This window comes from Dipodomys merriami, unplaced genomic scaffold, assembly GCF_024711535.1.
Source record: "Dipodomys merriami isolate MVZ:Mamm:240054 unplaced genomic scaffold, mDipMer1.0.p SCAF_92, whole genome shotgun sequence".
Lineage (NCBI taxonomy): Eukaryota > Metazoa > Chordata > Mammalia > Rodentia > Heteromyidae > Dipodomys > Dipodomys merriami.
The window spans coordinates 3,518,732-3,545,581 of NW_027206535.1; the positions used below are offsets into that span (position 1 = coordinate 3,518,732).

At 43.3% G+C, this 26,850-nt stretch overlaps 1 protein-coding gene across 7 annotated transcripts; it reads right to left on the reverse strand.

The window, feature by feature from the left end:
- Window positions 1–26,312, reverse strand: LOC138821502 (tropomyosin alpha-3 chain). 7 transcript variants are annotated; one of them, XM_070013801.1, is made up of 9 exons: window positions 25,994–26,312; window positions 18,894–19,027; window positions 16,801–16,918; window positions 16,321–16,391; window positions 14,965–15,040; window positions 13,653–13,715; window positions 13,469–13,538; window positions 12,527–12,605; window positions 1–1,513 (listed from the first exon to the last, which is right to left on the reverse strand). In XM_070013801.1, the coding sequence occupies exons 1-9, from the start codon at window positions 26,123–26,125 to the stop codon at window positions 1,510–1,512; spliced, it is 747 nt and encodes a 248-aa protein (XP_069869902.1). In that variant the 5' UTR covers window positions 26,126–26,312; the 3' UTR covers window positions 1–1,509. The 7 variants fall into 7 exon arrangements, with proteins under 7 accessions (XP_069869902.1, XP_069869901.1, XP_069869898.1 ...); XM_070013798.1 differs by lacking the exon at window positions 14,965–15,040 and adding an exon at window positions 15,581–15,656 and having other exon boundaries at window positions 1,425–1,513; window positions 25,994–26,219; XM_070013799.1 differs by lacking the exons at window positions 1–1,513; window positions 14,965–15,040 and adding exons at window positions 11,678–11,696; window positions 15,581–15,656 and having other exon boundaries at window positions 25,994–26,219.
- Between the last annotated feature and the right edge of the window lie 538 nt (window positions 26,313–26,850).

Below are 26,850 nucleotides of genomic sequence, written 5' to 3' on the forward strand. Positions count from 1 at the left end.
TTGGAGGGACTGGTACTTTATTTCAAAAAGACACTTGTCAATATTCAGTATCAAAACAGTTGCATTATTGTTTTCTCTTTCTCCTAACTGGCCCCAAAGAGACCACAAAGAAAGGAGAGTACATTATAAGCCAATAAGCTGAAGGATGTACACCTAACAGACCTCACAGAGACCTCATCTAGAAGAGGGAACTGGATGGGAAAAGACACTCCAAAAGATCAGCATGCTGCCAGCCCTCAGACTGTAAAACACTCTCATAGCCAGACAGAGTGGTCAGGGCTCCCCAACCCTAAAGATCAGCATGCTGCCAGCCCTCAGACTGTAGAACACTCTCATAGCCAGACAGTGGCCAGGGCTCCCCAACCCTGAAGCAAAGTTTCAAAATAACATAAAAATTTTAAAGTCTTATACATAAGCTATTCAAGATTTGTCCAGCACTGATACAAAGCACAATGAGATGGCACTTTTAAAGAGCAGCTTCAGACCCAGAACAGGGTGATGAGATGAGTTTCATATGGCTAAATTAGTGGCAAAAACATAATTTTCTTAATTTAGTTGAAGGAGGCAAGACAGCAGTTAAGTGGTCATCTCAACACTTGAGGGACACATAACCCATTTTGAGGAGTTAGGAAGGACAAAGAGATGAGACAAAAATTTGGTCTCAGGGCTGGAGATGTGGCTCAATGGCAGAGCACTTGCCTAAACTGATCCCCAGCATTTCAATAAGGGAAAAAAGAGGTGACGGAGGTTCTCAGAGGTCTCAGCATCTTAATTTGGTCACTTCTGATGAAAAAGGTAAGTAAGAATAAGCTTGTCCAAAGACACCTTAAAGCTGAAAACCTGAACAGTATGATACTTGTTTTCATTTTGTGGCTAACTCCTAGAATCACCTATCTGATTTGGCTGGTACTTTGTACAGAGCAATGAGGTTTTCCATGGTGGAGTCTTTCCCTGGGCTCTATTTGGCTCTCAACAAGGCAGGCCTGTATCTGTTTCCCTCCTCTGGAGGGCAGTATGCATTAGGCTGAAAAGTTAACCTTCCAAAGGGAGAAAGGATTCGACTGCTGCTTCAGAGTTGTGGAATTATTTGGAATGTTTTACAAATGGCTGCTAGGACAACACAAAAAATTAATTACAACATGTGTACATCACAACATGCTTTTAAAGACATTTCGCATTGTGCTCACATTCCCTTAAATGTTGTTCCCAAAAGTGCACAGCCTCTAGCCCAGCTAGAATCTCTGGGAAGAGGCTGAGACAGTTAGGTGAAAAAAGACATGAAGGATAAAGGGTAGAAAGGGTTGCAAAAGGAGAAAGCAGCCTTTCCAGTTAAAGATCAGCCCTCAGTTTCAAGGTCAGCTCCCGATAGGCTGGCCTCAGGCGGAGTCAGGGTCAGAGGGAGGTGCAGTGGCAGGTGGGACTGGGGAGCTCTACATCTCATTCAGGTCAAGCAGAGTCTGGTCCAGCATCCTTTGTGTACAGAGGTGCTCCTCTTTGGTGCATTTCAGTTTATCTAATAGGGGTAAAGGAGAGAAATTACAAAAAAGTAAATTTCAGGCTTTGTTGATTCTTTTAGACTTGCTTCGGTTGCAGGGATGCTGCAGACTCATAAAGTAGCTAGCTGCCTTTACAACCACAGAAGCTATTGCATCACTGGGTTCTGCAGGGCCTTTGGTTATTGAAGCTGTGGGAGTTGCTTGCTGTACTTCTGGTGAGAGGGAGCTGAGGACCTTATTAGCCATTTCTTCTCTAAGAGAGCAAGCCTGAAGCATTAGCCATTTACTCTTCTAGACTTTGCCCACAGGACAAAACCTATGTAAAATGGCTCACTAGAGCATGACCATTGCAAACTGGAATGGGCATACTTCTTCCATTACAAACCAACTACACAGCTAAAAAGAGCACAGAAGATCATCATGCACTATACACTTTCTCCAAAAGAGAAGGTAGAAGGAATAATGGGGATAAACAAGAGTCTTCAGGGCTAAGCCCAAGATTCTCTAAAGAAAACAAAGTCAAGAATACTATACAAACATATACTTGTAGACAAAACCTTAACTGAGACTTTTGCAAGTCCACTAGCCAAAAGTTACTTGCAGTTAAACATAAACCAGGAACGGAGGCAAGAAGGAAATTATCAAGAAGAAAATCAGTAGCAGAACATCAAGGAACATCTACCTGCTTAGCAAGCAAACCATGGACTGTTTTAGAGGGGAGGAAAATATTCAGATGGCAATACAGACCCATTTTTAGACCCCGCACCCATCTTTCCCTTCCCTTGTCCACCCAGTCAGAAGGGCCCAATCCCTGGGGCCTCCATATGAAGCAGCTACAACATCTGGTCAAGTCAATCTCTTTATTGTTAGAAAACATCCATGCAATGGAACACATCCTATAGTCAGTGCACAAGGGAAAGGGCAGCAGTTAAGGGTGGAAAACAGAAAATCCTTCCAAAGTTTTCACTAAAAACTCTCAGGCATTTCCTTTCATTACTCATAATCGCTTCTAAAGGGGTTGAAATACAGTTAGCTAACTGTTTCAACTTTATGGTAAGTTTAGGAAATTGGCAGTGTTCTAACTGCTAATTTAAAAACCACCTGGTTAGGACAAATTAATAACTTTTAAAAAGTCAATCAGCTTTTTTCTGGGGTCCAGGTCAGTGGTGTGAGCAGAAAGCTCGGTTTACTGGGCATCAGTGAGCCCTGCCCATCAGTCACACAGATCATGCAGCGTTAGCTTCAGCTCATTAGAAAGCAGGCGGTTTCGCTCAAGTTGGCTGTAGAGACGCTCTGCAGCAGCAAAGGAGAGGAGGGAAAACAAGAGGAGAGGAAAAAGAGGAGGAGAAAGAGAAAAAGGGAAGGTTAGTAGAGTACCAGAAGTCATGTGAGTCTTAACTAGCTGGCATATATAACATGCATCTGTAAGGCAGGATGGATGCAAGGAGAGCTGAGGTCAGTAAGAGTCAGTCAGTTGGTAGAAAGACCAACATAGGAATGAAGTAAGAATTTCAGACTGACAAATTGGTAGGTGCACACTGAGGGAGGGGAGAAAAAAAACCTCAAACACCTCCACAGTATTTATTTCCTAAGTTGAGAAACTGAGGTAAGTCAAACAAGGGAAAGAGGGGATAGTCAGCTTAGAAGAAATGATTCCATAATAATCAAGAGTGAAAAAAACTGAACAGCTGGACATTTTATCTGTGCAAGTACTCAATAGTATTATACAGAGTAGATTGGGAAACATTACCATCTCTCAGTCCAACACTTTCAAATACTTCTTTTAAGTATTATGTGACAGACCCACGTAAGAGGCCTATCCAATTTACATTCAATTTCTCTTTTCTAAAAGAACCCAAAACTGTTAGATCAACAGCATGCCCAATCTAGGGAAGGTCAATTATTGCTATAAGCCAATTAAGACTACCAGGGTTTTGTTTGTTTGTTTTGTTTTTTAATCTCTTCAGACTCTTCTGCAGTGAAGGGTGATCAGATGATGTAATTCTGGCTGAGTAGGGTGATAGGCTACTGAAGAATTCTAGGAAAATCTTAGCTTTCCCTCTTGCCTTGAACATGGATGTGATGTACAGAGCTTCAGTATTTCAACCTTAAGAGAAAATGCTTGGCAACGCACTGGTGGCTCGTGCCTCTAATCATAGCTACACAGAAGGCTGAGGATTACAGTTCAAAGTAGTCTGGGTAGGAAAGTCCATGAGACTCTTATTTAATTAACCACTGAAAATGGAGCTCTAATTCAAGCGGCAGAGCACTAGCTATGTGCAAAAAAAGCTCAGAGAAAGTGCCCAGGCCATGAGTTCAAGGAGACCAGGGGAAAAGGTAAAAGAGGAAAAGTGTTAAGTTATTCATGGCTAGACCTGTCTGAAGATAAATTCCATATTTAAGCTACTGTTCAGCTTTTTCTTATAACTAAAGCAGTCCTGATACAAATATATTCAAACCCACTGGCTTTTTCTGGGTTTTCTAATTGGAGCACACATTAATTGGGGAAGTGAGTTATGGATAATCCAGTTCTATTTTGTGTTTGTGTGTGTGCATGCATGTGCATTTACACCAGAATTGGGGCTTCAGCTCCTAGCCAGTCTTACACTCTTGAACACAGCTGGCACTCGAGCGATGCCACCAGTTCCACCATTTTGCTGGTTAATTAGAGTCTGGTGGTTTTGTCTGTTCTGACTGGCTTTGAACTGAAATCCTCAGATCTTAGCCTCCATAATAGCTAGGATTATAGGCATGACCACCAGTGTCCAGCTCCTATTTTTTTTTTCAACATAGTCTTGCTAGACACCTAGGATAGGTCTGAACTCATGTTCTACCAGCCTGTGTCATAAATAGGATTAGATTATGTGCCACCACAGCTGGCTTCAGATCCATCCCAATAACACAGTGATAACAGAAGTTTGGAGACAGGAAAGCCAAACTTATTCCTGGTCAACTCCTTATGTTAGCCTCTGAAGTTGAGAGTAAGTTTCAAATAAATTTATTCCTATTTTATAACCTGTTTAAAAATGGTATTAGAATCTCAAAAAGGAAAAAAAAAAGATACTTCTCTGTCCTGAAATCAACTACTTCTATGGGCAGTTTTCAAGTCCTTGTCTTTTGGGCTGAGGTTTGCCCTAATTCCACCAGGAAGCTAGGAGCCAGGATGGTCCCAATAGTACTTGCCACTTCATGTATACTATAAAAATACAGAGCATGTGTGTACTTAAGAGCCTGTGTGGGAATAACCAAATAGCTGTAAGGTAAGAGTCTAAATTACAAGATATAGCCCCTCCTGAGATGCTGGGGATCAAACCTAGGAAAGAGCCCAAAAAGTGAGCTGTGGCCCCCATCTTAGGGGACTACCCTTTTAAATTGTACTTCCCATTAAAGCAACGGAATTTTGTTTTGTTGTTAAAAGTGTATGGTACGTTTTGTCACAAAGACCAGAAGGCGCTATAGATACTCGTCAGCATACAGGAACATGCAGGATCTTTCTGTATGCCTGAAAATTATCCTACCCTAAAGAATTAAAAGTTCAGGGGCTGGGAAGGTGGCTCAGTAGCAAAGTGCTTGCCTCACATGCATGAGGTCCTAGGTTTGATTCCTCAGCACCACATAAACAGAAAAAGCTGAAAAAGCTGGAAGTGGTGCTGTGGCTCAAGTGGTAATAGCACTGGCCTTGAGCTTAGGAGCTCAGGCCCAGAGTTCAAGCCCTATAACTGACCAAAAAGAAAAAAAGAATAAAACTTCAGCTGTGCACAGGTGGCTTACACTGTAATCCTAGCTACTCAAGAGATATGAGGATCATGGTTCAAAGCCAGTCCAGAAAAGTCTGTGAGACTCTTATCTCCAATTAACCACTAGAAAACCGGAAGTGGCGCTTTTGGCTCAAGTGGTAGAACACTCGCCTTGAGCTGAAGAACTGAGGGATAGAACCCAGGCCCACAGTTCAAGCCCCACAACTGGGGGTGGGGGGGAGGATAAAAGTTAATCATTGAAAAATAATACTATTATATAAGCTAAGAGACCTGGGATTGGACCCATCTTATTCATGAGGCATTCTTTTTCTTCTTTTTACAGTCTCACTATGTATCCAAGCTAGGGTATTACTTGCCATCATCCTGCCTTAGCCTCCCAAGTGCTGGAATTATAGACATACACAACTACACCAGCTTTCTGGAACATTACTGACAATAGCAGGCACTCAATCTCATGAACTTCACTTCTCAGTGTATACTGTTATATTATATATAGATCTCATCTATATACAAGTTAGTTTGTTTGACTGTTTAGGGTTATTTTCAGGATCGTGTCCCTCAAAACATTCCAGTCAATGATAGTTTTGTTTCACTTAGGGAAGAGTGGGATCCTTTTATTGCCTGACTACATAAATCCCAGAACACAATTCCCTGAATTTTACTCAAGGTCAGAAAGACAAATGCAACTGTTGTCTCACCTTGAATTTAGCTTCTAACTCTGCTATCTCTAAGGATTAAAAGTTCAGGATCAGATACTAGCTAGCTTATTAAAGCTTAGGTCCCTGATAATAGAAGAATAGGAAATAAGGCAAAACTAAGAGTAGCTACTAGGTCAGATGTTCATTTCAGCCATACCCAATAAATTACAATATAATCTCACAAAGCCAAAGATGATCTGGAAGGTAGAGTAAAAGGAAAAAACTGGGATTTGTTCAAGCTGTCCAACTATACAAGTCAACTGTCAGATAAAAATGGGCCCAGCCACATTTGTTCCTCATCCCAGTAATGGTTAACAAGGGAGGGAAGTCTAAGTTTTCACTCATCAATTTGTGGGTTTTATTTTGTTTTTTAAAACTGGGCTTGAACTTAAGGCATGGGTATTCAAGGGTGGGGGCTCTTCCACTTGACCTACAGCTTCACATCTGGCTTTTTTGGTGGTTAATTGGAGATAAGAGTCTAATAGACTTTCCTGACATGGTTGGTGGTTGGCTTCAAGACTTGATCCTCAAATCTCAGCCTCCTGAGTAGCTACAATTATAGGCCTGAGCCATCAGCACACCCAGGAGGTCTAAGGCCAGCCTCATGAGGCCATCTTTTTATTCATGCCTCCAGCATAGCTGAGATCACAAGTATATACTACTACCTTGCTCAGCTTGCTAACAGAAAAGTCTAACTATTTGCCTGATCTGACCTTGAACTACAATCCTTAAGAGCTCTGCCTCTACAGCTGTTAGGATTACAAGTATGAACGAAGTCTGGCCCTTGAAATTTTATTAAATGGTCTGAGTTCTGTATTCCCAGTTTCCTCTTACATCAACTCTCCCATCTAAGCCTCAGGATCTTGTTTTTACCTGGATGCCAGTCAGTTTTTCAGACAAGTGTTCCTCTCCTAGTATATGATTCCTCCTTATGTCTTTAACTTTCTTGGTCTCAAAACTAGTCACTTGACTTTGCTCACACAGAGCAGTCAGGTCATTCAACATGCTCACATTCAGTGACATCTTCCTACTACCACTATTCTAGTCCAGATCCAATTATCCTCTCATGGAAAACTGCAGTATCTTAATCCTATCCAGTATTTTCCAAAGTGTACCATATTCACAACAAGCATATATAGTGGTATGTATGTTGTAGAGAGTAATGGTATGTATTCAAGCAATAAGTATTTATGAACTTTAAATAAAACAAATTTGAAATTAAGAGTACCTTACTAATATACTCTCATTCAAATGCAATGTTTCTTTTTCAAGACAAGGTCTTTTGCTATGCAGTACAGGCTGGCCTCAAACTTGTGATTTTCCTACCTTAATCATCTAAGCACTGCTATTACAGGTATGGACCACCAAGCCTGCCTCCATTATATGCTTTTTAACTTAGCTATCAGATTATTTTTCTCTTCTGGTACTCATTCTGGGACTTGAACTCTTGCTTGGGTTTTTTGCTCACAGCTGGTGCTGTCACTTGAGCCATATTCCCAGTCTGGCTTTTTGCTCATTAATTGAAGATGGAGTCACATAGACTTTCCTGCCTAGGCTGACTTTTTTTTTTTTTTGTCAGGCACAGGGCTTAAACTCAGGGCTTGGGCACTCATGGCTAGTACTCTACCACTTTAAGCCACAGCTCTACTTCCAGTTTTCTTATAGTAAATTGGAGATCAGAGTCTCACGGACTTTCCTGCCCAGGCTGGCTTTGAATTGCAACCTCAGATCTCAGCCTCCTGAGTAGCTAGAATTACATGCATGAGGCACAAGGGCCACCATGGCTAGGCTGACTGTGAACTATAATCTTCCAGGTCTAAGCCCCTTCAACAGTTAGGATTATAGGTAAGCCCAAGCTGTGCTTGGAAAAATTTAAAAAAAATTTTTTTTGGTGCTGGAATTCAGGCAGGGCCTATGCACAGTCCCTTAGCTTTTTTGTTCAAGGCTGGCATGCTACCTTATGTGTGTGTGTGTGTGTGTGTGTTCTACCACTTAGAGCCATAGCACCACTTCTGGTTTTCTCATGGTTAATTGGAGATAAGAGTCGCACAGACTTTGCTGGCTGGGCTGGCTTCAAACCACAATCCCCAAATCCTCAGCCTCCTCAGTGGATAGGATTGCAGCCTGATTTTAGAATATATCCTTCTCTCTCTCTTTCTCTCTTTTGGCCAGTTTTGAGGCTTGAATTCAGGGCCTTGGCACTGTCCCTGAGCTTCTTTTTGCTCAAGGCTACCACTCTACAACTTGAGCCACAGAGCTACTTCTGGCTTTTTCTGTTTATGTGGTACTGAGGAAACAAACCCAGGGCTTCATGCATCCTAAGCAATCATTCTATCTCTAAGCCACATACCCAGACTATTCTTTTCTCTACTATAATATACCTCTATAGTTGTGTATCCTTACCACTGCCTTTACTATTTTGTTTCTAATTAAAACACTATCAACTGTCCCTTAGCCGAATTTGGTTAATCAAAACTCCAATGTTAGCTGGGTACCAGTGACTCTAGACTGTAATCCTAACTACACAGGAGGCTGAGATTGGTTTGAAGCAAGATGAGGCAGGAAAGTCTGTAAGATTCTTCAAAAAAGCTGTGATTAGAGCTATGATTCTTGAGCAAAAAAGCTCAACACCCAGCCTATGTTCAAGTTCCGGGATAGGCACATACATACACAAAAAACTCCAATCAACTATTTGGGAGGCTGTCAACAGAACTCAGTTTAAGTCATCCAGAGCAGAAAAGTTAGTGAGACCCCCCCTTACCCTTCTCAACAAAGCTGAGTGCTAAGCCTGTCATCCCAAGCTACAAGACAGACAGGTTTAAGTGGATGGCAATACCAAGCCAGCCCAGGCAGAAATTTCTACAAGGTTCCATCTCCATGGGATGGAATCCAGATGCTATGGCACATGTCTGTGATCCTAGAGACAACAGGAAGCCTATATTAGACAAATTTAAAGTTAGGTGTGGGCTCAGTTAAGAAGACCCTATACTAAAAATAAGCAGTGAAAAATAAGGCTGGCTGGGTGCTGGTGGCTCATGCCCGTAATCCTGGCTACTCAGGAGACTGAGATCTGAGAGGATTAGTTTGAAGCCAGCCCAGGCAAGAAACTCTGTGAGACTCTTTTTTATTTTAATTTTGTCGGTCTTGGGGCCTGAACTCTGGGCCTGGGTGCTATCCCTCAGCTGTTCAGCTCAAGGCAGCGCTCTACCATTTCAGCCACAGTACCACTTCCAGCTTTTTCTGCTTATATGGTGCTGAGGAAATCAAACCCAGAGCCTCTGCATACAAAGCAAGCACTCTACCACTGAGCCACCTTCCCAATCCCTTCGTAAGATTCATCTCCTCCAATTAACCGCCAGAAAACCAGAAGTGGTGCTGTGGCTCAAGAACTCAGGGACAGCGCCCACGCCCAGAGTTCAAGCCCCACGCCCAACCAAAAAATAGAAAAGAAAAGAAAAAAAGGCTGGAGATATAACAAAGTCTTGGTGGTTCGCACGTGTAATCTCAGCACTCAGGATTTATAAAAAGCTGAAGGTAAGATGATCCTGAGTTAAAGCCAAGTTTTAACAAGTTTATGAAATTAAACATGCTTTTGTTCCCAATTGAGTCTTTCATATTACCACATTAGAATCAATCTCCCCCCCCAAACTCTAACATACTTTATTAAAAATTTCTGAAGCCAGGCACTAGTGGCTCACACCTGTAATCGTATCTACTCAGAAGGCTGAGATCTGAGGCTCACATTCAAAGCCAGCCTGGGCAGGAAAGTCCATGAGGTTCTTATCTCCAATTAAAAACCAGAAAACCAGGGGCTGGGAAGGTGGCTCGGTGGTAGAGTGCTTGCCTTGTATGCATGAAGCCCTGGGTTCGATTCCTCAGCACCACATAAGCAGAAAAAGCCAGAAGTGGCACTGTGGCTCAAGTAGCATAGTGCTAACCTTGAGCTGAAGAGCTGAGGGACAGCGCCCAGGCCCAGAGTTCAGGCCCCACAACTGACCAAAACCAAAACCAAAACCAAAACCAAAACACAGAAAACCAGAAGTGGAGCTGTGACTCAAAGTGGTAGAGGAGTGCTAGCCTTGAACTGAAGAGCACAGGGACAGTGGACAGTGCCCAGGCCCCTATGAATGACGTGGGGGGGAGCCAGCGGAGGGAACATTGGTACTTGTCACGTTGAATCTTTAGCTTTATGCATATACTTTTGTGAGGAAGCATGGTACCTTCATTTTTGTTATCATTCCCCATCTGAACACTATATCTAGAAAACACCACTGTCAGCTGATTAAATCTATCTGTATTTTAATCTCAAAGGCTATGTGGCAGGGAGAAATGGTATTGATAGAAAGAAACCTAATTTAATGAGACAACTTTTAAATTAGGAAAAAGGTCTTGGTTTTATCTTAATCTCTCTTTTTTTTTTTTGTTCTCTTTCACTATCTCCTCTATTTCTTTTCTTTTTTTTTTTTGTAGTACTGAGAATCAGGCACTAAACAACCCACAGTCCTGGTTGTTTAAAATAAAAGCAGGGGCTGGGAAGGTAGCTCAGTGGTAGAGCGCTTGCCTTGCATGCCTGAGGCCCTAGGTTCGATTCCTCAGCACCATATAAGCAAAAAGAAAAAAGCTGGAAGTGGCGCTATGGCTCAAGTGGTAGAGTGCTAGCCTTGAGCTGAAGAGCCGAGGGACAGCGCCCAGGCCCACGACCGGACCCCAAAAAATAAATAAATAAAATAAAAGCAAATTTCAATATATACTCAAGAAACTGAAGCATTACACAAACAAAACTTGAATGATTAGAAGAGTGCAACTGGCAAATACACTATCCAGACCACTCTGCGGTGTAAATCTGAATAGGACTATCTGAAATATTTTTATTTAGTCATATAATATAAACCAGTAACAATTTTACTAGAAATTTGTGTAATAAATCCACCCTCATGTGAACGTGAAATACGCATGATTGGCCATTTTAGTTTTTCCAATAATAATTTACCATTTATATGCTATTAGAACATGCTTGTAGGTAAATGGCAGTAAGCTTCAACTATGTAAAAGTGTAAAGGAAATTCACTCAATTCACTATGCATTTTTCTGTAACTTAAGATAATAGAACAACTTCAGCTATAATATACATGGATGGGTCTGCTAGGTGTTCTGAGGATGCATTATTTGAACCACTGTTAAAAAGGTAGAGATTATGTATTGAAGAGTCATTTCAATGACCTTGCTGTACTGAAGAGAGAATGAAAATATTCCAGGAAGATGATTTAAGACAGTAAAAGGCAGTAAAAGACTTAGATGGATGCACTCAGCAAATGAACACGACAATTCCTATCATGAGGAGTCTACTAGGCCACGACTGACAGATTCCAATCAGCTGGGTTTAAATGTCAAGAGAAAAAAACCACACACACACACAAAAGTGGCTTTGATTACATGTAAGTCAGAGGAGGAGGAGCAACAAGAGCTGCTCCCTGCATCACACCCTCCAGGCTCCTTCTCATGGACAGCAGCAGCTTTGTCAATGACACAAATGCAGGGTGGCATGAGGCTTTAGCAGCTCAACATTTTAATTTGGGATGGAGGTTAAAGAGAATACATAAGTACTATGTGTACACCCCCCCACCATCCTAATGCCTTGGGGATCAGCCAGGCCGACCCACATGGAATCCAGAGCGAGAGTGGGGCGTTGGGTTCCCCAAGGAAAGGGGGCAGATCCAGAACAGAGCAGAAACGGTGATAGTTATCTGTATAAAAAAGTAAGGATACTCTAGGTGAGAAGGACGAGCATCAATCTAAATAGCAATTTGAGAGAAAGGAAAAAAAAAAAAAGGTGGCAGTAGGAAAGGTAAGAGAGCCAGATACTTCAGCCTGTGACATTTGGCTTCTTTCAGGGTTAGTGGGAAGAGGAAGCAGACTAGAATCAAGGATCAGGGATCCACAGCAAACAGAAAAAGTCTACAACTCTTCTTGGTGCTGTTTACTAGCTGGCTAGCTTCTGTGTCTCAGCTTAATTCTTACATGAATTAGATGTTTTTCATTTCCGTGTTTCCCCTTAATTGTTAAATTAGATCACAGATCAAATATACCAGGAGGTCTGAATTTTATTTTTCTGGGCCTTATTTCCTTCAGTTATATGGATTCTACCTTTAACATGTTCCTTTTGAGAAGACTACCTTTGAGAAACAGTGAAAAAATCAACATATAGAAAAGACTAAGAGCCAGGAATGGTGGTGGTACATATGCCTGTAATTCCATCTTTTGGGAGGCTGACATAGAAGGGTAGTAAAAGGTCAGCCAGCAAAACCCAGACTTCGTCTTTAAAAAAGAAAGAGGGTGAGGGAGGGAATGACAAGAATATAAAGAATAAAAATTCATGTACATCAGGCTTTTAGCACCAATCAAAGATTAAATTCCTCTTCAGCCTTTGCCAAACAGGTAATCAGCACCAATGTTTCAAAGTAAGGGTGGAGATTCTAGTTTCCAGAGGACAAAACCAAAGCACACACTATACATAGCCTGTACCCTACCCACCCACAAGCCAAGACCCCAGCCCCACTCTGCTTAAGATAGTTACATAGAAGTCATGTCATTGAGGGCGTGGTCCAGCTCCTCGCTAATGGCCTTGTACTTCAGTTTCTGGGCATAGAGCTCATCTGGACAGGCACAGGAACCACAAGGAAGAATGAGGGGACAGAATGAAAGATATCAGAAGCAGATGAAGAGAGGGAATCATTAGAAATTAGGAAAAGTGTGAATTGTGGGTCTAATACCAGAAAACATCTATTCTGGTAACCAGTCTGGCTATTTTCACAACTTCTGCTCCCTAGGACCAACTACATTTCTTACATCTCTAAATCAATCGTAACAAGAACTGAAAATGGGAGCATAGTCCTGTACTCAAGGGTACACTTCCCATCTGGCTAACCCAATTCCAACCAGTAACACTTAACCTAACAAAAATAGGAAAGGGGGAAAAGTACACATCCACAGTGATATTTCTCTGCCAACTAAGTGTGGCCACTATTTATGACCCCTTTGCACCATAGGTTGCCCCTTTCAAAAGAGCATTATGCCATTAAAAGCATACCAAAGTAGTACATTTCAGAATTCTCAAAACAAGGATGCAGATGCAAATTGTAAGGACAAGGAACTATGTAGAAAGCCCCTGGTACTGGTCAGTCCGGAGACATGGTTATTCCAAGGCTTCATCTTTTGGACAGGTACCCCACAACTCGAGTGCCAAAAGAGGCCATGGGATGACAAGCTTCCTGTTACTTTCTGAAATCATGGGTTCCATATTTTGACTCAAGATTCAAGAGTTAAGACTACTAAACTGGAAGTAAATGCAGTCATCAGTCTTTTTAGAGGGAAGGTAACAAATTTTAGGGAATGTACTATATAATGTATCAAAACACTAACAATTCCCCTCAGATATACAGAATAAACAGCTCATGGTTAATGGGCAAGGTTCTGCCTCTCTAGGTGTCTATTTTAATCCCTCTCTGAGGCTCCATACCTTCCAAATCATCAATTGTCTTTTCCAGTTTGGCTACTGATCTCTCAGCAAACTCAGCACGGGTCTCTGCCTAGAGGAAATACAAAACCAGTAACATTGAGAGATGACAAGACAGAAGAAGGATCTCTATTTTGTATACTTCTCAATGTTTACAGTCCTTCTCTATAGTCCCCCCTTAGCTCACCTCCTTGAGTTTATCAGTAAGAATCTTTATCTCTTCCTCGTATTTGTCTTCCTTTTGAGAGTACTACAAGAAAAAAATAATAAAAATTTCAGAGAAGTAATTACTCCACAGACAATAACCCCCCTTTATTGTTACATAGAATATCCTTCCTGGTTTCAATGTGCTAAATTCAATGTGCTAAGTAAAAGCAAGGCTCAATTCTAGATTAAGTCCCCAAAAACTCATCTACTTCCCTAGAACCACTATACTCTCAGAGTAGAGGATCTTTTATTTGGGCAGGAGGTACTAGGGATTAAACTCAGAGCCTCACACTTGCTTAAGCAGGTATTCTCCTGGTTTGAGTGAATCATTCCTCCAGCCCAACACCTTCATTTTTTTTTTTTTTTAATGAAATTAAGGGGTTTTTCTGTTTTGTTGGTTGTAGGTTTGAACTTTGGGCCTGGGTGCTGTCCCTCAGCTCTTCAGTTCAAGGCTACTGCTCCTGAGCCACTTCTGTTTTTTTCTGAGTGGTTTATTGGAGATACCAGTCTCACGACTTTTCCTGCCCGAGCTGGCTTTGAACCGTGATCCTCAGATCTCAGCCTCCTGAGTAGCTAGGATTACAGGTTTAGTAAGCCAACAGCACCCACCAGTCCCCCAGCTTTGGAATTTTTTTTTTTTTTGGGGGGGGGGGGGGTGGTCCAGTCATGGGCCTGGGCGCTGTCCCTCAGCTCTTCAGCTCCAGGTTAGCGCTCTACCACTTGAGCCACAGCGCCACTTCCGGCTTTTTTCTCTTTGCTTATGTGGTGCTGAGGAATCGAACCCAGGGCCTCAGGCATGCAAGGCAAGCGCTCTACCACTGAGCCACCTTCCCAGCCCTGAAATTAATTTTTGATTATTGATATCAACCTAAGCTAATATATTCTTCCTTTCTCCAGCTTAATGTGAGGGAATAGAGAAACTCCGTGTTCACATAATTGGAAACATTCCCCCATGATGGTAAAGAGAAGCCAAGTCTTGATTGCTTATTAGGTCTCAAAACTGATGTTATCTGCTACAATGTCTACTAGGGCACAGCAGTAATAGGTAAAAAGGTCTAGTCCACCAGTCTGATCTGCTCATCCATCTTGCTAAAAGTCTTTTAGCAGACTGAAGAACATATGACTCCAGGCCTAAGCAGTCAAAGTACACAGGAAATAACATTAAACTCAGAATTTGGATGGATGGTAGGTGGGAAGGAAGACATTTCTCATTGGATTATCTCCAGTTTTTCACCAAGGGTAGAGCTGGGCCCAGGCCCCAAAGCCTGTCACTTTCACAAACCAGCCCCTACCTTCTCCGCCTGAGCCTCAAGAGACTTGAGGTTGTTGGTGACATTCTTCAGCTCCTCCTCCAGTTCAGAACACTTACTGTGAATATTTTAAATACCGCAGGAGAGGAAAGGGGAAGAGGAAGAGAATAAAAAAAAAAGGGAGAGAGACACACAGACATGAATTGAACCTATATGTATAGAAAGAGTTGAAAGGCTTATTGGGGAAAAGAAGTTCCTAGGTAACCTGAGCAAGCATCAACCCTCCTCCCTCTGTTAACATGTCAGAAGCTGGACCTTCTGGGACTCAAAATGTTCGGATATTAATAAAGAAAGACCACATGAAAAAAATTACCAGGAACAAGTTGTAACGGCTACTAGGGGATGTGGGAATAGATACCCAACCCAAACAGTCCCCCAAATCACCCAAAGAAAGGAAAGACCCTGTGGGGAGGCAGTAAAGCAACTAGGGAAAGAAAGAGATGAAAGATGCCAAGTAGGAAGAATGGAGCATTCCATGAAGAGATGGCAAAGCACTCAACAAGTCAACCAGTGGAGGGGAGGCAGCTGCAAAACAAAAACAAAAAACAAAGAAAACCACACCATACATGTAACTATCTGTGGGTTTAATGGTTAGTACCTTTTCTTCAGCAGCACTCAGACACTTCAGGTTCTGGTCCATCAGTCTGATCTGCTCATCCATCTCTCGGCAACGGCTGTTAGTGATAGTCACGGGAATGGCACAAGCCAGGTTGTGGGGAGGGAGAAAGGTCAAAAAGGAACACAGCAAGAAAAACAAGTAGCCAAATGAGGGGAAAAATTTAAAAAAAAAAAAAAAAAAAGAAGAAACAAAAAAACATGACCATGGTCATGATATGTCATGTACAGAAGAGGAAAATGCAAGGAAAGTACAAACATATATGCATCAGCCGACTTTGTTATACAAGGCCAATAAGATACCAAAGGGGGTATAGTTAATATATGCTCCTGATGTAAAATTTTCCAGCAGATTGGCAAAGTGACAAAAACAGACATCAGCTCTTAAGTCAGTATTAGGCACTTCAATGTCTCAAGAAAAAAGAGGCTTCCAGTAGAAAGACCCTGTAGGGTATTCCAAGGAATTGTTCACCATCTATCATCACTCTAAATTTGTAAACCTTCCCAGGAAGAAATAAGCAAGCCTCATTTGTTGTTACCTGTCACGTGTCAAATTAAGAAAGTAAGTCCAAAGCCATCCTTAGAGGCTAAAAAATCACCACAGATTAACTCCCATCCCCTAGGCCCTGTTTAACAAGGTTGAAGGAATGCTAGTTTTTTCATATTAGTGCCCCAAAGCCAAAGGGGAAGGACAGAATGGGATCTATGCAGCAGAATACTCACGACTCAGCCAGCTCAGCTCGTTCCTCTGTGCGTTCCAAATCTCCTTCAATAATCACCAATTTACGAGCCACCTGCAGAGAAGATCCCGGTATAGCTTTAGAGAAACAAAGGAGCCATTTCCTTTATTTATTTATTTATTTATTTATTTATTTATTTATTTATTTATTTATTTATTTATTGTCGGTCGTGGGGCTTGAACTCTGGGCCTGGGCGCTGTCCCTCAGCTCTTCAGCTCAAGGCTAGCGCTCTACCACTTGAGCCACAGCACTACCTTGGGTTTTCTGGTGGTTTATTGGAGATAGGAGTCTCACGGTCTCTCCTGCCCGGGCTGGCTTTGAATCACGATCCTCAGATCTCAGCCTCCTGAGTAGCTAGGATTACAGGCGTGAGCCACCAGTGCCCGGCTGAGCCATTTCCTTTATGAATCTTTGTAGAAACCCAATGTCACAGAAGAGAGAGCAAACAAAGTGACAGGCTTACCTCTTCATACTTCCTATCTGCCTCTTCTGCAATGTGCTTAGCTTCTTTGAGTTGGATTTCCTGGAGTTCCATTTTTTCTTCATCTTTTAATGCCCGGTTTTCAATAACTTTCATACCTCTGCCAAAAACAGAATGAATGTAGCAGTGATTCTGAGGATTTTATCAACAGGGTTGATAAAAGCAGGGCTGGAGGCACAGCTCAAGTGATAAGTACTAGCCAAACAGGCAAGCCCTACGTACAAACCCTAATACTACCAAAAAAAAGGTGCCTTTTATTGTTTTTTGTTTTGTTTTGTTTTTGGGTCTGGCTGTGGGGCCTGAACTCTGGGCCTGGGCACTGTTCCTCAGCTCTTCAGCTCAAGGCTAGCACTCTACCACTTGAGCCACAGTGCCACTTCCAGCTTTTTTCTTTTTGCTTATTTGGTGCTGAGGAATCGAACCCAGGGCCTCATTGCATGCAAGGCAAGCGCTCTACCACTGAGCCACCTTCCCAGCCGTTTGATTTGTTTTCTTGTCAGTCGTGGATCTTCAACTCTGGGCCTGGACACTGTTCCTCAGCTCTTCAGCTCAAGGCTAGTACTCTACCACTTGAGCCACAGTGCCACCTCCGGAAAAGGTGCCTTTTAAACACAAACAAATCCCACACACCACTTTGTACCTTAATTTAGCTTTTTTTTGGTTTTTGTTTTTTTGTCAGTTACGGGGATTGAACTCTGGGCCTGAATGCTGCCCTCAGCTCTTCAGCTCAAGGATCCCGCTCTACCACTTGAGCCACAGAGCCACTTCCAATTTTCTGGAGGTTAATTTCCTGCCCAGGCTGGCTTTGAACAGTGATCCTCAGATCTCAGCCTCCTGAGTAGCTAGGATTACAGGTGTGAGTCACCGGCGCCCAGCAGTTTAGCTATTTTATCTAAGCTTTTCTTCTAAAAATTTGTAATATGTGTTTATTAATAAATTAAATAGCAGGGAGAAGGTGGCTCAAGCATATAATCTTAGCTTCTGAAGAGACTGAGATCTGAGGATCCCAGTTCAAAGCCAGCCAGGGCAAGAAAAGTCTCTGAGACTCTTACCTCCAATTAATCAGCAAAAGCTGGAAGTAGAACAGTGAAACAAGTAGTAAGGAGCCTAGGCCCTGAGTTCAAACCCTGGTACTGGCACAAAAATAGGCCATTAAATATCAGTGTTCAGGCTCAGTTTATAATTGATTCTAATTGAAATAGGGTAGACTCCAAGCATCCCTCTTCTTCTCAATGGTTCTAACAGTAGGGCCTAGGTTGAAAGTGTTTAGCAGAATGCAAGGCTCCAGAGTTTCTCATTCAGTTTATCAGTAGTAGGAGTTGGGGATTTGAATTTCTACCTTGTTTCCTAGTTACTGATGCTGTTAGTCTAGGATTCTGAGAACCTGTTTTAAGGGAACTAGTGTCACAAAAAAGAAGCATATGACCCACAAAGTGGAAGTAATACTAGTGACGCCATGCTAAGGTACATTAGATCGATTTATGAGAAATTCCAGTTACAAAATGGTTGCAGTATCAAGGTTATTACCCTTTTTCTCTATCTTCAAGGGTGAATATGCAAAACAGGAGGAGGTTACTATTGTAATAAAACAGCTGATTGGGTGCCAGTGGCTCATGCCTGTAAACCTAGTTACTCAGGAGGCTGAGATCTGAGGATCGTGGTTCAAAGCCAGACCATGCAGAATGTCTGTGAGACTCTTATCTCCAATTAACCAACAGAAAACTGGAAGTAGCACTGTGGCTCAAGAGGTAGAGCACTAGCCTTGAGCTGAAGATCTGAGGGACAGTGCCCAGGCCCAGAGTTCAAGTCCCACAGCTGACAAAAACAAAAAACAGCTCTGGGGCTGGCCAGGAATGTGTATCAGTGGGAGATGAACCTGGTTTCAATCCTCAATCTCCCCCCCCCCCAAAAAAAAGAAAAAAAAACAACCACAAAAGATTTATAAGATCTAGGTCAGAAGCTTTTTGATCTTTTTTTTTTCTCACATTTTTGTGGTGCTGTGCATATCAGCAGGTTGCATCCCGAACCCATGACCCTCTTCTTAAATTCATACCCCCTCAAACTTCCCTCTATACCTCTCACTCTCATCAGCAGCTTTTTCTGCTTCCTCCAGCTTTTGCAGGGCAGTGGCTAAGCGCTCCTGAGCTCGGTCCAGCTCCTCTTCAACCAGCTGGATCCTGCGGTTCAAGGAGGCCACCTCAGCCTCAGCCTAGGTTTGAATGAAAGAATGGAAAAGAGATGCAGAAAAATGGTGAAAAGAACTGGCAACTAACATAAAGACCAGAGTTTACTAGAGTGAAGAGGCTGGAGTCTAGCAAGGTAAAAGCCGTCTTGAGTCAGATACTAGAAGTTATATATATATCTACATATGTATTATCCCTTCCCCATCAATAAACTCCATGTTCCACATGAGTGTTTTTGTTGGTCGTGGGGCTTGAACTTGACCTGGGCGTTGTCCCTTAGCTCTTCAGCTCAATGCTAGTGCTCTACCATTTTAGCCACAGTGCCACTTCTGGTTTTCTGGTAGTTTATTGGAGATAAGAATCTCATGGACTTTTCCTGCACAGGATGGCTTTGAACCTCAATCCTCAGATCTCAGCCTCTTAGCTAGGATTACAGGAGTGAGCCACCAGCACTCAGCTTTGCTTATTTGTTTTCTACTTTATAAAATACATCCAGGCTGGGGAACCGGTGGCACACACCTATAATCCTAGCTACTCAGGAGGCTGAGATCTGAGGATTGCAGTACAAAGCCAGCCTGGGCAGGAAAGTAAGTGAGACTCTTATCTCCAATTAACCACGAGAAAACTGGAAGTGGCACTGTGGCTCAAGTAGAGCACTTGTCTTGATCTGAAGCACTGAGGACAGTGCCCAGGCCCAGAGTTCAAGCCCCACAACCAACAAAGACCAAACCAGGCTTGAACTTGGCCTGGGCGCTGTCCCTCAGCTCTTCAGCTCAAGGCGAGCGCTCTACCACTTGAGCCACAGCGCCACTTACGGCTTTTTCTGCTTATGTGATGCTGAGGAATCAAACCCAGAGCCTCATGCATGCAAGGCAAGCGCTCTACCACTGAGCCACCTTCCCAGCCCCACAAGGTTTCTTTCAAGAGGGAATCTTGTATATTCTACTAACTTGCTGCTTAAGTGAAGTTGTTAATCATCCAATGACTTTTATCCTAAAATAGATGGGTGGGGTGGGGGGGGCGGCACAGGGAAATAGACTAGTTAAAGGAATATCTTCCCTACATACTTTCAGACTGAACAAAATTCTTAATCTCTTCAAATGTGTTCCTTACCTACTTTGTGTTTCTCTACCTTCTTTAGACAAGGAGTTGTTTCTAGCTAACATTAACTGTTTTGATGGAATTACCAAACAATCAACCGAAAAAACAACAGTAAAGAATGTTTCTGTAATTCCCACCATTATTTATCTAAATTTCTGAATTGTCTCTTTTATTCCTCTGGTTGCCTCTTTAGAATTACCCTTCAATACAACTTAGGATAATCTTTTCCCTGGGCTCTATCCATAACAAAATTCACTCTCAAGCCCAAGTAAACCCATGGCTGGTCAGTGGAATGAGAAACCAGAAAAGGAGATAGCTTGCACTGTGCATATATTAATTGTAGAATCCTTCTACTAGGAATAATGGCATAACCCTGTGCAGGATTACAAAACTCACCTGAGGACATAGCAAGACACTGTCTTACTTCTTTGTTTTTTTTTTTTTTTTTGGGGGGGGGGGGGGTTGGTCGTGGGGCCTGAACTCTGGGCCTGGGTGCTGTCCCTTAGCTCTTCAGCTCAAGGCTAGCGCTCTACCACTTGAATCACAGTGCCACTTTCGGTTTTTTCTGTTTATGTGGTGCTGAGGAATCAAACCCAGGGCCTCATGCGTGCAAGGCAAGCAACTCTAACCACTGAGCCATCTTCTCAGTCCTGTCTTACTTCTTAATTTAAAAAAAAAAAATCCTTCCTATGACTGCCTTAATGATACAAGAATTTAATCAGCCTTGCAAACTATCCAGCTCAGATGCTTATCTAAGTGCCTGGTAAACATGATCTCTTCTCTACAGTCCAGATTGTGCCTGAATTCTATTACCCTGATTTCCTCTGAGCAGATAGGTGGTGGCAGCTATAGAAATCTGGGCCACCAGCCCTATGGGGAGAAATATAGCCCAAAAGACTCTTGTTTCCAATCCTGATTGGAACAAAAATTTCCACATACAAACATAGGGTTAAGGACTTAGGAAGGGAAACTACAATCTAACTACCAGGCTACCGGAAAAGAAAATTGAGGAGTCTATATAAGATGAAATTACTAAGAGACCATTTGTAGCTCTATTCAGAACACCACAAAGACAAGTATTCTTTAGTTCTGTCTCTTCTAGGAAAACAGATGTCCCCTAGGAAAACAAAGATTTCCCCTCACAAATCCAACAAGGCCAACTAACCAAGAGCAAGTTAGATTATCAGGTAGAAACTATAAAACACTGGCAGTAGAATATAACAATTACCTGCTTTCAGATATCAAAGTGAAAATTTGAAAAACAACTAGATTTGAAAGAAGCTCACAAGTCATCATCCAGTTCAGTAGTTATCCAAAATGGAGAAGTCAAGCTATGGGAGCAGGGTATAGTTTCCATGACAACTAGCTGGCTCCAGCACTTTCTCCCACAAATCAACATTTACAATAGAATTCTTAGGAAGGCTGAACAGGGAGGATGAGAAAACATATCTTGGTGTCCTGAAAAGATCATAAGCATATGAACAGGCCTATAGCAAAGTAGAGCAAAAGTTTCAGAAAGTTGGGAGGAGTAAGAATAGAGGGCCACAACATTTTTTTTTGTCTTCACCCACTGCTGACTTGTTCTCTTTACAAAGAAATAAAAACCTGCAGAGGGGGCTGGGAAGGTAGCTCAGTGGTAGAGTGCTTGCCTTGCATGCCTGAGTCCCTGGGTTCGATTCCCCAGCACCACATAAGCAAAAAGAAAAAAAAGCCGGAAGTGGCGCTGTGGCTCAAGTGGTAGAGCGCTAGCCTTGAGCTGAAGAGCTGAGGGACAGTGCCCAGGCCCCACGACCGGACCCAAATAAAAAATTAAAAAATTAAAAAAAAAACCTGCAGAATTAAGATCTGACATTCTGTTTCAAAGAATAAGATAATCTGACTTTTATTTTCTTAGGTCTTTAAGTACAATGCCCATAACCTTTTAGATCAATGGAGCAATAACTGGTCTGAGAAACATTAAGCTTGATAATTTTATAGTTGTTGTAGGTTGTAGCATGCCCACCTCACCCTCACACTGCTCAGGTTGAAGGACACAGTGGGAGGTTCTTTCCATCAGGTAATAATAGTCTTCTCCACTGCCCAGAAGGCAAAGATCCCAGGGCAGTTGTAGGAGGAGAATGCAGTAGCAATTTGGTCACATTAGAAGATGGCTGACAGCAGCTTAAACTATGAAGTGAGTTTTGTTTAAATGCTACACCATCCTCCACTTATCATTAAGGGTCCCCTAGGCATACCACACCCTACAAGGGAGGAAACTGACAGGGCACTGGTACTCAAAGGCAGAACAGGGCCAAGGACAAAGGGGATTTCACCTAAATATGGTATTCCACCACACTGGGGTTTCTCTTTTTAAATTAAAAACTAAAGATGGAATTCTAAGAAAAAAAGTATCAGGAAAGTTAGTGAGCTCAATGAGTAAAGGACTAATATTGCTCACTGTGTTCAAATATGCACCCACCTAGCTAGCTAGACATTGTGTCCTTGAGAATGTACATTTTACCAAAGGGGTGGTAAGTTGGAAGGTAGGCAGTAGAATTACCTGCCAGCTCCAGAGTAAACAAAGGTGGAGTCTAAGCAGAAGTACTCAGAGCAAAGTGCTATTTGACTCTCCCCTAAGAGTGTGTGCTCTTATAGGGGGAGCAAAGAAAGGTAAGCAGCAGAAAAGCAAATCTAAACCAAATAAAAGTGAAAAAAAACCTGTTGCATGGTCCACCAGACCCCATAAATAGGAAAGAACTGTCAGACATTCGAATCCCCCCCCAGAGACTAGGAATTTGGGATTAAGGCCAAAATCAAAACTATTCAATGCCTACTCCCTCCCTCTCAAATAGTAGCTCTAAGCTTTTAGACCAGGTTAAAAAAAAATAAAAAATACTGGGGAAAGTTGGGGGGGGGGAGTATTTAAAAAGGTGAAATGCACCAAAAAAAAAAAAAGTTGTAAGCATACAAGCCTGGCACAGTAGTCTATACTTGTAGTCCCAGCTATCAGGGAGGCTAAGGCAAGACAATCACTGGAACCCAGGATTTGATCAAGACCAACTTGGGCAAAATAGTACCATCTTGTCTAAATACACAAAGAAAAGAAGGCAAAAAGGAAGGGAGGGAAAAAGGAAGGGAGGGAGGGAGGGAGGAAGGAAGGAAGGGAGGGAAGGAAGGGAAGAACACAAAGGCTAGCTAGTATGACTGATTTTCTACCATACATTTTTATTACCACCAAAAATGAGATAAGGTTAAAAACTGGAATTAAACTATACAGTGTCACCTTAGTTAAGCCAGAAGAATGGGGCTGAGGGTGGTGCAACAGGAGTTGATATAGCCAGGCACCAGTGGCTCACACCTGTAATTCTAACTACTTAGGAAGCTGAGATCTGAAAGTGCATGAGACTCTTATCGCCAATTAACCACCAGAAAAAACAGAAGTGGAGCTATGGCTCAAGTGAGTGTTAGCCTTAAACAAAAAATGCTCAGGGACAGACCCAAGCCCCAGCGTTGACACACACACACACAAGAGTTGGTAGAGTACCAAAAGGTCTCTAATTAATCCACAGCCCAACTACAACAACAAATTCTCCCAATACAATACAAACTCAAAAATGACAGTAGATTTGACAAGGTACTGCATTATAAAATACCAATCTCCAGGCCTAGAACAGAAAAGACCGATTTCCAAAAAAACTATAGTGTCTCAGCTTTAGTCTCATCCAGCTTAGCAACTAGGGCAGCTTGGATGTTCATACAAAGTAACCACAAAAATAATAATGACAGTCCTACTAATAGCAGATACCATCAGGGAGTGCTGAATTTCCAGCTTTAAAGGAGGGAGGAGGCCACAAAATCCACATTCCAAAATGTCCTAAGAGAATAACAGGTAGCCCAAGCACTTGCCCACACACGGGTGCCTCCTCCCCAGTAGAAGTTCAAAGTTCACCAGAGCAGAACATCAAGAGATTAGACTGTTTCAGTTAGTATAGAAAATACTAGTTTCATCAATATTTAACTACAGCCCTACTTCCCCATTCTGAAGACTTCCTTAATAGACTGCAGCTCACTAAGCAAAATCTGGCTCTGAATGAGGGAGTAGCTTTTAAGAAATGTGGGAAATGCCTCCTGTTGCCTATAACCCCAGTCACCAGAGCCAAATTTTCATTCAAGGAAAATTACCAGATACCAAATGGAAACACACACACACACACACACACACACACACACACACACACACTTACCCTACTACAACTTCTAGGATACCTACATTTAAGTGATGAGACTGGAAGGAGGAAGAATGATGGAAAGGTTAACTCTGATCTAGATCAGTTGTACACATAAATGGGCATGTTAAATTGAAAACCTCTTGTACAACTACTTGAAGATAATTTTAAAAAATTAAAATAAGCCTTAAAATTCTGCAGCCTAACACACATGGCCCATTTCTCCCACCATAGTTTGTCTTCCCCTCTCCAGAACAAAGAATATGAGAAATCAGCCAATCCAAATTACTTGAGATGGCAATTAGAAGTTGCTAGCATACTAAACACAGGAAAAACACATCAGAGAAAGACCAGCGCCCAAGCATCAGTATACAGCATATCCACATTGTTATAAAAATAAGTTTTCTAATCATCTGTAATTATTAAGCCAGAGGAGCTCAGAGAAGCAGCAAAAAGGGGGGGGGGGAGACAATAAAGAACATCAATAAACCACAAGCTTTTTCATCAGATCTTCAAATTTTAGCAAAAATTACTTTAATCTCAAGACCCTTCAAAACCAAAGCTTCAACTCAAGAGATCAATTCTACCTGCTAAATCACACCCTAGATCTTAGGGGGAGGGCTGGAAGGGCTGAGGGGGGACAGGGAGAGTCAACAGCTTCTAAACAAAAAGTGGCTTTAAGAAATCTTACCAATCATGCATTTCATCGATAGTTTATGTTACACTTTACACCTTTTAGCTAAACAAATACTGAATTTGAAAACAAACAAGCCACCATTTTTCCACACTGTGCTCAAGTCAATCAGACACTTTCAGATTGGTGTGGCATCTGATTTCTCTGGCATACGCTCCCCTTTATCAGCTCTGCTGAGGAGAAAGGAGGAACGTTCTAACTACTTAAATCTGCAGTGATCACACTAGAGGCAGGCAAAATGTTCCTGTCTTGCAGGTCATCACGTTAGGTAAGGCCAGGCATGTTTGCAGGCTCCTACATTCGTACCTCCTGCTTCACGTCGGTGGAATGTCTGCGTACCAGTTACAAGAGCTCCCCATTAAGAGGAAAAGGGCCCCAGGCCTGAGGATGAGAGGCGGTGCTGCGGCCGCAAGCTCCACCAGAGAGGGAGGGCACCGCGCTTCCTCTCAGTCGACTGCTGCCTCATTTCCTGAGCAGGAGGAGGGAGCGGAAAAAGCTGCCAGCAGGCCAAGCCGGGGGTTTTCCGGCGGTCCCCACGCCCCGGGCCTCACCCTTCCACAGGAGGTTAGGCTCAGCCCCTCCCAGACCAGAGTAGCACCCACCCACTCAAACCCTTCGGGCCGGAAACCTCAAACAACAGCCAAGTGCCCCCACTTCTCAAGGGAAGTGGGGGAGGGAAGGCCACGGAGCCCCTCCCCCTGGCCGCGCCCGGCTCCCCAGGACAAGAATGAATGAGCCGGGAGAAAAAGGAAAGGAAAACCCAGCGACGCTCAGTTACCTCGAAGGGCAGGTCTGCTCAACCAAGCACCTACTTTCTCTCTCGTCCGAACACTGTCCTACCAGAGAGGGGCCCCACCCGCCCTCCGAGCTCCAAATTCATCTCTGGGCCTGCAGGAGCCCACGAGACTGGACTCTACAGCAAAAGGGACTCCACTCCCGGGTTCAGGCTGTCCAGCGCGGGTCCCTCCTCCAGCGCCTCGCCTTCTCCATACCTGTTCCCGGGCCCGCCTTTCTCCCTCCACTTCCCGCTGGAGGCGCTCGGCCCTCTCCTCAGCATCATCGGCCTGCTGCTGCAGAACCTGAATCTTGCGCTTCACCGCTTCGATGGTGGTGATCCCTGCCATGGTCCCCACCCAGCTGCTTCTCGGTCTCAGGTTCCTGCCTCCTCCGCTCGGCGTTGCAGCCGCTTCTCGATCCTACTTCCGCCTGCTCCGCCCTGAAATACCGGAACTCACTCACCCGCCCGGATGTGACGCCACCATCGCCACGCCCTCCTACTGCCAAGCGGGCGGGAAGGCAGTCCACTGGAGGGACGTCGCGGCGAGAAGGGCGGGACCTCCCGGTCGCCCTGGGCGACCACACCCCTCCGGCCTTTCCTGGGGCCAGTAAAGGAAGGGGGCGGGGAAAGGAAAGGATGGGCTACCATGGAAACTGGGAGGCGCTTAGTTGGCTAGCCCTTCCCGCCAGGCGTGCGGACCACAATGGTTGGCCCATTTATAAGTCTGGTGCTGCCCTTACACTCCCAGAGTTGACTGACTCCTCACTCAGCCACGCTGACCTGTCACCACATTACCTACCCGCTTGGACACACCATCTTCACTCCACAGTGTGACCATCCTACAAGTTTCAGCTTCCACCCACCCTATGACAGACTCCCAAGCCAGCTTCTAAGAAAAGTCTTAAAAATCTTTTCTGGGGGTTTGAGAAGGTGGCTCAGTGGTAGAGCGCTTGCCTTGCATGCATGAGGCCCTGGGTTCGATTCCTCAGCAGCACATAAGCAGAAAAAGCCGGAAGTGGGACTGAGTGGTAGGGCGCTAGCCTTGAGCTGAAGAGCTGAGGGACAGCACCC